The sequence below is a fragment of the Eleginops maclovinus genome, chromosome 23 (genome assembly GCF_036324505.1).
Source record: "Eleginops maclovinus isolate JMC-PN-2008 ecotype Puerto Natales chromosome 23, JC_Emac_rtc_rv5, whole genome shotgun sequence".
Lineage (NCBI taxonomy): Eukaryota > Metazoa > Chordata > Actinopteri > Perciformes > Eleginopidae > Eleginops > Eleginops maclovinus.
Genome location: NC_086371.1, coordinates 14,906,760 through 14,920,054, shown reverse-complemented (window position 1 = coordinate 14,920,054; position 13,295 = coordinate 14,906,760). Strand labels below are relative to the sequence as shown.

At 43.5% G+C, this 13,295-nt stretch overlaps 1 protein-coding gene across 2 annotated transcripts in view; it reads right to left on the bottom strand.

The window, feature by feature from the left end:
• Positions 1 to 13,005, bottom strand: part of LOC134860200 (A disintegrin and metalloproteinase with thrombospondin motifs 2-like) — a 103,335-nt gene extending 90,330 nt beyond the window's left edge. For both annotated transcript variants that reach the window (XM_063877078.1, XM_063877079.1), the window contains exons 1-2: positions 12,819 to 13,005; positions 10,820 to 11,229 (exon numbers count right to left, since the gene is read on the bottom strand). In XM_063877078.1, the coding sequence (XP_063733148.1) occupies positions 10,820 to 11,229; positions 12,819 to 12,906 (498 nt within the window). In that variant the 5' untranslated portion in view covers positions 12,907 to 13,005. The remainder of the gene's footprint in view (positions 1 to 10,819; positions 11,230 to 12,818) is intronic.
• Between the last annotated feature and the right edge of the window lie 290 nt (positions 13,006 to 13,295).

The window sequence follows — 13,295 nt, the reverse complement described above, 5'->3', positions numbered from 1 at the left end:
TTCACCGCCTCAGGAAAGCCTTCAGTTCAACATCGCGACCACACAGAAAGACATAAAAAAAATATCAGTGGTAATGGAAAGGAACAGAAAAAGAGGAATGTACTTGGCGTACCAGCGTAGACAAAATGTTAGACTGCCTGGTCATTGCGACCCTTAACTGATAAATTCCTTGAGCAATGTCAGCACAGAGTGGCCGTGGAAACAAAACAACACAGCTTCAGAAGACCTACCGGGAACTAAGACCGCTCTGAAAAAAATGTCTGAGGCCAAAATAATAAGAAAACATAATTCCCTAGTTTCTAAATAAATGTGATCTCAAATATCTTCCCCGTCATATGAAACTCCAATCAATACTTGAAGAGTAAAGAGTGCCACACTGAATTCAACTCCACTGATATCAGACAGAATAGGTTTCCTTTCATGTTTAATCATCACTAATGTTTATTTAGACTGATTATCGATTAAATCCTCTTGAAGAAATTCATATTTGAACAGTTGTTCATTATTTATTTTATAGTCACGTTTGGCACAAATACTTTTGATTCATGTGGCGTTGAATGGAAAAAAATGGCTGAAGATGACAAAAAGAAGGTACACACACCTCCTTATGGGCCTACGTACCCTCTGCAAAAAGAGAGAGGGACAGGCCGAGAGAAAAAGGACACAGCTAGTTCCAGAATGTTTTTTTTCTTTTCCAACCGGTGAGCGAGATGAAGAGATGGGAAGGGAAGAGAGACGGGGGTGGATGGCAGCTTCACGCTGTCACACACCAGCAAAAAGGACAGAGAGGAGGGCCCTGTCACATCGCATCAGAGTCAGCTGCAGCCACACCCGCCCTGCGAACATGCACCCTGCTGCTGGGAGAGGAGGAGAGGAGAGGAGAGGAGAGGAGAGGAGAGGAGAGAGGAGAGGAGAGGAGAGGAAGACAGAAGCGCATAAAGCATGGGAAGAGCATCACTCCTTTGTATTCTATTCCTCCATTAGTATCTCTTCTGCAGTGTGTGTCATTTGAATCACATCTCATTCCTCATGTAGCCTGTCCCACATGCAGCAGTCAGCAGCCATTCGCGCTACTAGACTACAGTTTGGCTGCAAGGCGGTGGGAGGTGGAGGTGTGTGGGTTAAAGTGGGGAGACGGTTCAGAAAGGGAGAACGAGGATTAGAAATGAACTGTGGAGTAGGAGCACAACCTGACAATAAGTCCCTTCTCCCTGGTGTGTCTGAGTGTCAGTGTGTGTGAAAGAGGCAAAGGATTAGCTTCTGAGAAAAAAAAACATTTGCCTTTGTGTTCCAAGAGATGCTGTCAATCATTTCACTGTAAAGAATTGTGTGTGTGTGTGTGTGTGTGTGTGTGTGTGTGTGTGTGTGTGTGTGTGTGTGTGTGTGTGTGTGTGTGTGTGTGTGTGTGTGTGTGTGTGTGTGTGTGTGTGTGTGTGTGTGTGTGGCAGTTACAAGGACACACAATTCTTGCTATGGCCATTAACATAACCAATAATAGACTATGTCTGACAGCAGAGCTATTTTATCATTTATCTTTTGCTCCTTCATCGCTATTTTAATAGCTGAGAACCTTAATGCACTTTGTATCGCACCAAGCCACCCAAACGGCACCACATACTCCCAACGTGAAACAGATTCCTCACAGTTTAACGCTCATCACACAAACGCTTAAACACACACAATGTGGAGCAGAACACAGCTTGCTGTAAACATGCTTCTTTATTGATCTGTGTTTATCTTTACTCTTTCCATGGAGGTCAGAGGTCAGGACCGGCTACTGGCAGCAGTAAGTAACGAGGAGCTAGTAATGACTTTTAGTTAAGGACACTTTAACAGGGCAGATGAGACCTGTGATTTTGAATCAGAAAGACCTGGGGGATAGAAACCCTGAAAATAAGAAGCTTCAATATACTGTTGATGAGTTAAGCACAAACTATAACTATCCTAAAAACCTGACCCAAAACACAGAAACTGAGCTATTTTTGGGCAGTCACAATCTTTAAGCATAAAGAAAGGCAAATATCGTATGGTGTTTGTTGGATCGTTTAATTTAAGGAAACTTTTTTATAAACTAAATAACAAAGGTGTGGCAATACGATGGCATCTTTAAACACCTTTTAGCCATGCATTAGATGAGACAGTCTCAACCAGCATCACTAAAAGACCAACACAGTGAGGATAGGTACCACAAAGACGACAAACACCACCGAGAGCGTTAATCATCTGAAGCAACCTGGATTAAATGGAATGCAGGCACTTACATTTTCACCAGTAATCAGGACCAACCCTGGGATGTATCAATTTATCCCACATTTTCACAAGATAAGATTCTTATTGGCATAGTCATAAAAAAGGGATTTTAACTAATGAATGTGACTCAAGATATTAGCTGTAATCATTTCACATCGTGGGATATGACTGGATTGGATGTGTTATAGTTGTATTTACACATTAAATGATTGGTCTGCTTCTCAAATATCTTACAAGACATTAACAGAATAGTGGCTGGATTTTATTGTGATAAATATTTATTGGGAACTATATCGCCCTGCTGTTGCCAATGTGTAGAAGGTGCTTGGCCCTGCCCTGAACCAGCAGAACCATCAGGCATCTTGGAAGCACAACCATACAGTAACTCAATCTCCCACAGAGCTATACATGGACAAGGTCATCTCAAAGTCTCCATTACATATTGGCCAACAGATTACATAATTGTAAGGTTGTACCCAAAGCTTTCCTTGTACTCTCTGGCAGACGATCAGTCACAGTGATCAAAGCGTTAGATGTGTTTCTTTGTTTCTGCTGCTTCACTTCAGCCCCCACAGAGTCAGTTATTAGAATACAATATATTATTATATAATATATTACATATGCTGGTAAACTAACAATTCCTGAGGTCCTCATGCACTGACAAAAAAACCCAAACATAACACACTCTGAGACAGAAAGTGATTATTTCTATTGTGGAAAACAAAAACAGGCAGCCTTAGTAAGATAAGAAGGGTGTGAGTTTCTGTTATGAGGTGCGATTTTTGCCGTTTAGCTGCCTGCTGCCTGAAGAGCTAAGCAAAATGATTTGCAAGCTTGGACTGAATGCAAACAGGCAGACAGACAGACAGACAGGCAGGCTTTGTTAAGGAACATGCAAACAGAAAATACTAACGAGACAGATAAACAACTCAACCCAGAGGAAGAACAAATACAACTAATTAGATCAGGCTGGGACTAAATGTACACATATTTCTTGAGTGTAGGAGGTTCAAGTAAGCACTCATGCAGGGAAAGCACCGACTAACATTAAATATGCATGATGAGTAAAAGAAATGCACTAGATTCTGGAAGCAGACAACTGACCTTAGCGGAGAGAAAGAGACATAAAAAGTGGAATTCTTTATGCTAATTAAGATAAGTCCCCCCTCCCTCTCTGTCTCAATTCTCCATCCCTTCTGACTAAGCAGGTGGTGACGGTTATGATGCTGCAGTGGTTCTTGTTCAGGTTTGGGCACATTAAGATTCCAACGCGCTCTTCCTCCACCTCTTTGTGTTCCTTCCTATCGTTTTCTTCCACCTACCCTCCCTCGCTCCCTTCTTTCTCTCTCATCCTTTCTCTCTATCATGTTATGTTTTGTTTGTGAGGATTGTGTGGGGAAAACTTTAAGCGTACAAAGCCACCTGTGTGGTGGCTGGGAGGTAAAGCAGCGTGGCCACCGGAGACATGTGCTGGGTCAGCCAGGGGTGGGCAGGCAGACGGGGCTGTTAGGATGCTGGAACACATTGGACGATGTCTCACTCTGCTTCCAAGATCCTCCACGGAGGCTGCTGGGGCCTGTTAAATGGAGAACTGCTGATGACGCTAGCATCGATCAGTTTTCTGCACAGCCTTGTGGCCTTTGGGACTCGCTGGCTGACTGATTGACTGACTGACTGACAGGCACAGTGACTGACGGCAAGAAAAACAAATCCAATAATGCCTGGTATATATCTTTTTTTATTTGATTACTTAGTTTATGCCATTTATCCTGCAGATTACTGTTGTCATTCATTTTGTTTATTCTATCCTCTTGGCACATCTGTATTGTGAGAATGTTATTTACATGGCAATCAAGGGATGAAAGCCACCACATGGTTGGAGCATTCTGTAACCAAATTATTCACAAAAACAAAAAGCTCAAATATTTGTAGTCTCCCTTTCCTATAATCACACCTTAGATATTACCTTGACCTCTCAGACTACATCGTTTTTCTACTAGTGGAATCTGCACACCTTTAATTGAATGGAAGTAGAGTCATTTTCAGTATGTGCGGTTGTGACTGCTTTTTAAAGGAAAGGAAATAAGTTATGTGACTGGCTGAGAAGATAACTAATTAATCCCTACTGTACACCATCTGTTATTCCACTACACCCCTCTTTTTTTGTAAACGCACTGCATGTGTAAACACAAAAATAAGAAGCAATGACTATGCACTGGTCATTGATCTGTTAAACACTCCAGCCCCAGTCTGTGATTTCCCCAAGACATCAGGGGGTTATCCTGTCTCTACTGGAGAGTATCTATCTACTGCTGCATCATTCCAGCGTGTTGGAGCCATTTTAAGTATCAAAACAGCCTGCTGTTAACGTGACATCACAGAGGTGTTTCCCTATAATCACTGGGGTTCCACTGCTCCATTTTCTCGAATGAATCCTGTTATTTCAACCACTCAAACAAACCATGTGCTGTGAGGCAGCACTCCGTGAATGACAGAGAGCGAGACGAAAGAGAGTCAAGGGGGCTGGTTAAGTGCACTGAGTGAGCGGCAGTAATCACAGCTCTGGTAAAAGCACTCCTTTGCTCTGTATAGTGTTCCTCAGAATGGGCCCACTCTCTGTCTGACTCTCTCTCTTCCTCCCTCTCTCTCTCCATTTCTCTCTCTGTCTGATAATAGCTCTAGATTGAATGATTGTGTGTTTGAATGGAAATACACTGCAGGGTGGAACCTGCAATCAGATACCGAGAACATGTTGTCGCTGTCTCTCCATTCATACAAAGCCTCAGCGGTCTGGCCTCTCCACGCTCGGCCCTCCCTCCAGCCATAAGGTTCCGGCATGCGATCCTCAACCATCAACCCTCCACTTGTTTAGTTTTTTTCTACACACAGCCCACTCTACTGAGGGCTGGGGTCAATAACAGCTGTGTGCCGTGCTGTAATTGATGTCATCATTTCAATTTGAGCTGATTACAGTTGAGAGCTGCTTATCGTGTGACCCGGGGTGGAATAACACACTGTAGGGCCCACTGAGCTACCACGCCTGACCAAGCTAAAGTGCCGGGCTGGCAGAATGGATGGATGAGTTGGCTCAGCCTGCAGGCCTGCCTTCTCTATTGACTCCTAATGTGGAGGTAATGACTGAGCGTATTCCAGGGGCAGGGCTAGCACGACACGTGTTGGTGCCGCTGGCATTTAGTGTAGTTCTGGGGCTGTTACTGTGATTGGCCTGCCCCTCTGTCAACACACTACCATGATTAAGTTCTCTGCTGGCACAGAACCGGGTGTACAGTACGTGTGCATGTAGACTACGTGTGTATAGTGGCTCTGTCATGTTAAGTAGCTTACAACCTCCCTAATTAAATACATTTCATGATAACAACATAATTAAATAAAATTTGAATGAAAACCTTTAAAAATATTTGTATAGTACTGGCAAAAAAGGTGCCATTGAGCATCCACCCACTGAAAAAAAATAAACAAAACACCTGTCAATGCTTTGGCATTTCTTCTTGTTGTTAATCCTTTCACTGAAAACACCAAAATAACACTGCCGCCTTCCAGCATTCCTGCTGTGCACTAATAACACACATGAACTGACTGAAGCACACAGTCATATATAAATATGGCACATCAGAATATACAAAGGGCAACACCTCAACAGGATCAGGGATAATTACCTTCAAAAAATGATAATGCCCTTTAATGCAAAAAGCCGGCATAAAATATCACCTAGTTAGTAAGATATAGATGTAGCTTCTTGGCTCTTCTTGGCAATACCCTTAACCCTCAACACCAGGTGTCTTATCAACACTTGGGAGCAGAGCTGCAGCTAAAAAAAGACAAAGACTGCTCACTAAAGGAACACCGTCTCTTGCTGTCTCTTTCTTTTTTTGCTGTAGCTTGGAATCTGTGGGTGTTGGGGAGCAAAAAGCTGTCTGCCACATTCTTTTTCTCTCTTTCTCTGTCATTTTCCTGACTCTTTTAATACCATCATTAGGAGAGCTCTCCTACTTGCTGCTTCCGCTGCTGGCCAAGAAACACAAGACTGAGCAAGAGCGAGGGAAGAGAGGGGTGGAGAGGGAAGGAGGGGAATGTGTGCACAGGTTTTTGTCATCGAGTGAGGTAAAGATGGTTCAGAGGGAACTTTTCTTTTGGGGGCTAAAGTAACTGCTGTGTGTTTTGAGCATTCCCACTTTAGCAAAGGTGTGCAAGTATGTGTAAATTGGTACATTGCAGCTGTATCAACACGTGTCCTGTCTTCCAGGTGTGCATGCACCAGGATTTTAGGAGTAAACCCCAAAATGAGAGGCAACAGACTTCCTCTGTTAGAAACTGTGGGCCATGAAGATCACTTCTCACCCAGCTGTGTCTCATTTCTGGCCTGCATGCACGCCTATCAGCTCGACAGACCTGTGTGACCCTCTGTTCCCACGGTAACCTGAGGCTGCCCTACCATTTGTCAGATCTCACTGATTATCTCAGGTGCTGCGGCCCACCTGGAAGACAGGAAGCCTCACACAAGAGATACAGATATCTGGACGTGCAGCACTGCAATCAGAGAATGTGTTGTTGTGTGTGTCAACTGGTAAAGTATGGTCATTATTTTAATTATGATTAATAATCAAGACCATTTGAAGGGATTATTTAAACATTTTCTGTAGACAGCTCAAACATTCTGACTGTATTTTCTGTTAATTACAACGGGGTAAAATAGGGATATTTAAGACCATTGGACTGATCATACTGTATATAGATGAAATTGCTCTCCACAGAATCTGTGTTTCTATCTGTGCTTGTGGCTACTTCAAGGTTAAGCCCACTTTACCTTGTTAAATCATGACTGTGAAAATAGGAACATGTTCTGATTATGTGAACAGGATTAATAACCAACAGAAGTGCCTACTTATATCAATGCCAAAAAAGCTTAAATAGACATTTGGCTCTCATGTATTTAATGAAAATTAATTAAATTCAAAAGTGAAGATGAATGCATCTCTGGCTGAGAGTTTGACAGCGTTGCTATCAGACAGTGTAAGCACACTGTGTGCAGTGTGACAGTCCCCACTTAACTAATTTAGCACATCACAATGACAGAATTATTCAGCATGGAGAAATCAAATAGCACAAATTTTGTAACTCCCATCACTATGTCTCAGTTTCTTCTAGAAAAAGGAAAAGCAGTAGCTCTGCTGACGGTCAACATTTCACATAAGACACACACATGAATACACCTGACCTCACACCCACATGTGTACAAAATCAGGCCAACACAGCTAACATCCCCCACATCCCTGAACAAATACTTTAGGTGAGGCTGAAGGAAAGGCCACAAGTGGGGACAGAGGTTCAGACACACACACAGTACATGCCTGTATGTGACCACATGGAATTAAGCTCAGGAATTGAGATCTTGGTTAATACTGTGATATCGTAACAGAATCCACACCCTATCGCAGAGAAACAAATCTGAAGTCATCCCGTATTGTTAGCCTGTGTGTGTCTGAAAATACAGCCCTTAGGAAAAAATACCCTTTTCACTTTATAGATCCCACAGCATTACAAAAATAACATTGGTTCTGAAAGAGTTTCTTTCTATTACCTTTAAGGCTAAAAAAGCTGCTTACAGCACAACTGTAAAACTGATTGTTGTTTAAATCAGTAATACAACTGAAATATCACTTTAGAGGGCAGCTGCATCTAAGAGGCAAGCACCCTTCACTTTGCATCAATATAGCAGAGGAGAAAAATCCCCAGAAATTGTCATCACTTCAAACCCTTTATAAATTGTACTACAGCATCATTGACAAGGTGTTTTCCACAGCTGCTGATTGACACGTAGGAAAATTGTTGATACGAATATTAACAACGGCTCTTTTCTATACCCATGTGTCCCAGTATCCAATTAAGTGACCCAGAATGCACAAAACGAGGACCCTAAAACTAAAGCAGCTAAATGGAATTCATCAATCCACGAGGAACAATTAAAACCAATATGTTTTCACAGACACTGCACACCCAAACATTCACGTATGAAGTGGAAACCTCCCAAGCTTATGAGATTTTATTTTAGTTTGATTCATGCGGCGTGCCATTCTGCACTCTGCACACACCAACACAGTCTCAGCTGTAGTTTAATTTCATCAGCACTGCACTGATGTAGGACTAAAACACACACAGACACACAAAGAACACAGACACACACAGACAAACACATACCCTATTCTCGACAAAAATACTGCCTTCCTTTCAAGTATCTAGAGAACTAACCAGCTGATCACAGCTTCTGTTCACAGAAATCCAATTCCCTCCAAAGGTCATTTATCCATTCAAAGATTTTCCTTTTTGCAATGCGCTCCCTCATGCACTTATTTATTCTGGTCATTTGCTACTTCTTGAAATCTATACCCTTTGCCCTCTTTATGTTCCCCTCCATTGCCTCTTTATTGTTATTTTCTTGTATTTTGGTTTGAACCCTATCTGGCCTTGCCCCTGCTTTCTCTCTCTTTTTCTCCTCATCACACACCCTGGATTGCAGCCAGCAAGAGGTTCTTGGCTGGAAATGGCAACCCAGGGCAGAAAAGGCTCTAACCAGGTGGCTGGGTCACTGAGGAAGTGGGCACAGTGGGACTGAGCAGGACTACGTGGCTCTGCTGGGTTTAAACAGGCAGATGCGGGCAGAGCTTATAGGCTGAGTCTGACAGAGCTTTGCTGTGTTTCTTGGCATGCCTAAGGAGGCTGTAAGAATTGATTAGTAATGACATGAGTTGTTCAGGGGCGTGGAGAACAAATTAAATATAAGTGGACAGCACTAAAGTGATAATTACAAGGGCTTTCCCTTTTTTTCCGTTTCGATTATTTGGTGTGGCTATGACAGCGCAGATATCAATAATGTTTGTCTTGTAAACTTGCAATGTAACCATATTCTTTTACTCATCAGCAGTCAGTTAAATTATAAGAGATTATATTTTAAACAGCCTTAACAAACATGATTTGTACATGGGTTTATATTTTTTTCCTTAGAAACAAAACTGACACTCAAAATTTGTTCTATCCTTTTTTTTCTTCTTCTTTTTTTTGCTGCAATATGGTTGAAAGACAGTGGAAAATGGGGAGTAGTGTGCTTAAGCTTGAAGAAAATCCTCTAAGAGACCAACTTTTTATTTGATTTATGTTATTTTGAATATGCTGATGTTCATACGTGTCCATCCTAGTGCATGATTGAAACAAAATTGAACACATTGCTTCGTTGCACACACAGTGGACAAAAAAATCCATAGGTTACCTTTAAGAATGCATTTCTGTAGAGAAGAAAGACTGAGGAGGCTGTATCCCATCTCTTTAATATGAGTACCATTAAGAATTTCAATGTGGACAGGAATAATTATTATAGTAACCAAAACAACACATAAAAGTTCACATAGGCATGTGAGATCATTGATGTAAGACAGACTTGAAAGTGTGTGAACCTATCCTTTAAAATCCTGGCATGCTTTACAGTGCAGTCAGACTGGGACGATCTGTTATCTATAACACTTTGAGCAACCTCTCCTAGAAATTGCCAATAGGCCTTGGAACGACAGGCTGAAGCGAGAAGCAGCAGTGAGTTGCTGCCGGCTGGTGTCAGGCTAAGTGGGCATGTCAGGCCTGTGCCGCCCTGGCTCCCTGCCTGCTCTCTCAGCTGCCTGCTCTGTCCCCTGTGTCCTCAACCCTAAACGGATCCAGTCGCTGCTACTCAGCTCCAGTGGTGGGCTGATTTGGATGACTAATGAACACTTTTCGTAATGAGGGGAACTCCTCCCCTCAATCTCATCATTCCCTGTACACATCCTTTTGCCCATTTTCTACTCCTATTTACTTGCCTTCTTTTCCCCCCGGCTTATCTCTCTCACTTGTCGCTTCCACCTCTTCCTCAGTCACACTGGTCTTCATCTTTCTGCATCCTCTAATCTCAGCAGTGCACATTCTTCACACGGCCAATATCTCACTTCCCTCTCTTGCCGACAGCCATTCACCAACTGTTTGCCATCTCTTTTCCTTTTCCTCTTCTTTACAATTCAGGGTCTTTGAGCAACTGTTGTACAGTCAAAATATGCTACGGTGGCAGCCTCAATTAAAATGATGTTTTAGTGTCTGCTATTTGTCCAGTCCTTCAGCATCCATGTGTAGACAAGCCAGAGAAATATTTTTCTGAAAGCATGTGAATTTATCCGTGGAAAATCTGATTAATCCTTCAACAATACCATCACCCTTTTACCTGAGCAAACCATTGTACAGAGGGATGAAAAAAATAACTCATATTTCTAGACCCAGGTCTTGTGTTACAACCACTTTAGAGGTCTTCAGCCTCTTAGGACTCTGAGCTGTGAGGTTAACCAGTATATGTTCTGACCAAAGACGACAGGGGTCAAAGGGCAAACAATCTCTTGCCTTTAAAAACACAGCGTTCCTCCCTGCAAAACAGATATGCATCATCTGCTCTCTCGTATTCTCATGTCATTCTGTCCACAGCCAGCTCAGTGAACACCACAGCAGTCAGACACACAAGAGGTAACACAGGTTGTCCACTCACCAGGCCGTCACAGTTGCTGATAGCAACAGATGCTCCTGGTGTGTCTGTGATGTCCCCAACGTACAAGCATTCATCGCGGAGAGGCTCAGAGTGCCGGGCGCTGTCGCTGTCATCATGCCACTCCATCTTGGCTCCGGGGGCCACCAGCCTGGCATTGTGGCGCAGGCGCAGGTGGAACTCCCGGCCGAAGATCGTGACGTTGTAGTAAAGCCTTTCTCGAAAGGCCCCTGGTTCTCCTTTTGGTCCTTCCCACTCATCATTGCCTACTCCTACCTCCCTCTTCCGGCGCCTACGGGACTGCCCTCCTGCCATGCGGCCAGCCGAGACAGCATGTGATAGGAAGCGGCCCTCTGCGTCCACACTGATCGGCCTCACCAGTCCATACTCCCCCAGGACATGCTGCAGGGAGTCTGGGAACAGGACAATAAAGGGGAGGGGAAATGGTTGAGACAGGAGAGCATTAGGCAGGGACAGGTGAGAGAGATTGTTATTTTGGTTGAGTAAGAAGATGGTAAAATGTGGAAAACGAGGAAGATTGGAGTTTTAAGATAAGAAAAATTAACCACAGCATGGAGAAAAAATTAGGAGTCATGGGTGGAGTGGGCATAGGGGGATTGAAAAAGAGGTAAAGTGGAAAAATATGGGATTAGAGAAATGTCAAGCATGGCCTGGAATTATTTTATTCCTTATTCTGCGTCACAGGGAACACAAACATAAATAAAATAAATACAAGCAGTAACCTTTAACACACATGCACACGCACACACAGCAGCACAGCCCCACCCATGAACTCAGAGGCGACCCCTGTGCACGGCAGTGCGCGTTCGAAACGGCAGCCTCAGCAGTGCGCGCTGCGGAGCGCTCCTGACACCTTCTGTGTCCTTCTACCATCAACAGGAAAGCCAGTTAAAGATCAAGGTGCTAATTGCGGCTTTCTCACGCTTTTTTTCTCACCGTCAGGCTGCTCAATACGGGAAAAGTGATTTCAATAACCTCGACACCAAATGATTATAAAAACGAAAACTAAATTATCCTAAAACGCACCTTTATTAAATAGGCCAGGATCCACATCGAAATGCATTTAAAAATACTTATCCTGATATCATTATGATAATTATTTGTTATCTTAAATACGTGATAAACAAATTAACTTTGAGAATTGACACAAGTAAATGTATGCGTCCGGCATTGCCTTGGATTAAACAACATTTCATGTGACAGTGACAACACAGGTGCATTTGTGTGGGTACCTGACACACATGCAAACATATACACACACACACACACACACACACACACACACACACACACACACACACACACACACACACACACACGGCACTTAAAGGTGTCAATTCCATCAGATTCAGAGAGACAGAGAGTTATGCTAACAGCTTATTTTTGGTCCGCGCATGCACTTCATATTGTACTATTATTATTATTTGGTTATTCAATTCTTACATTTAATTATAAAGTTTGCTGGCTGATAAAACCTAACACACACTGTTAATATTTATTGAGCCCACTGTCAAAGGGATGATTTGATAATAGTGTGATCAATAGGCTGACATCCGACTCCAGCGTCCTGTGACAGATCGATAGATGCGACAGCGGCAGAATCAGATAACGTTAGGCTACTTCCCTGCGAAATCCGACAGTAAACCGGGTGCATCTGATGCCCTTTTTCACTCCAGATAGCATTATCCCCATAGTGGGAGAAATAAAATCACAACACTGTTTGCACGGCGGAGGGAAAGACCCTGCAAACACCACAGCAGGACGCACAGAAGTTGCAAATGCTTCCTACAATATTGTTTGCAAAAACTGCAAAAGCATGCCAAAATTAAACCCAAGCAGGAGAAACCGGACAGTGTTTTGCCGCTACGTTGAGCTTCAGACTTCCAGAGAGCTCATGAACAGCCTGTGCTGATAAGAGATCAGCAGATACGTAGAACAACATAAACACTGACCACGTTAAACTGTAGCCTACTGTACGTACCAACGCTACTGGCGATGTAAAGGCCGCTGGTGTGCAGCAGAAAGGCCGGTAGAATAATTAGGACAGTAAATCCAGGCGAGAGACCCATGGCAGCTCCGAACTGCGCAGGTGAGAGAGTGGGACTCCGGGCTCCAGTGTGGTGAAGTTCCCCGCCTGGCGCGACCAGCCACGCCACGACAGCAACAGCACAGCAGCCCGCAACTAGACTGCCAAGTGCACCGGGAGAGACGGAGCTCTCCTCCCCTCTCTCTCTTCTCTTCTCTGCCGAGGTCTCTCTCTCTCTCTCTTACTCTCTCTCCCACTCACACACTCTCACTCAACTCTCCTCCTCTCTTTCCTCCTCTATGTCTCTCTTTCTCTCAACTCCTCACTCACAATGTGCATGCCCCCCCACTCTTAGCTTTAGTGCTCTGACAACTCCCCGACTCTGTGCGCACAGACACACGCACACACACACACACACACACACACACACAC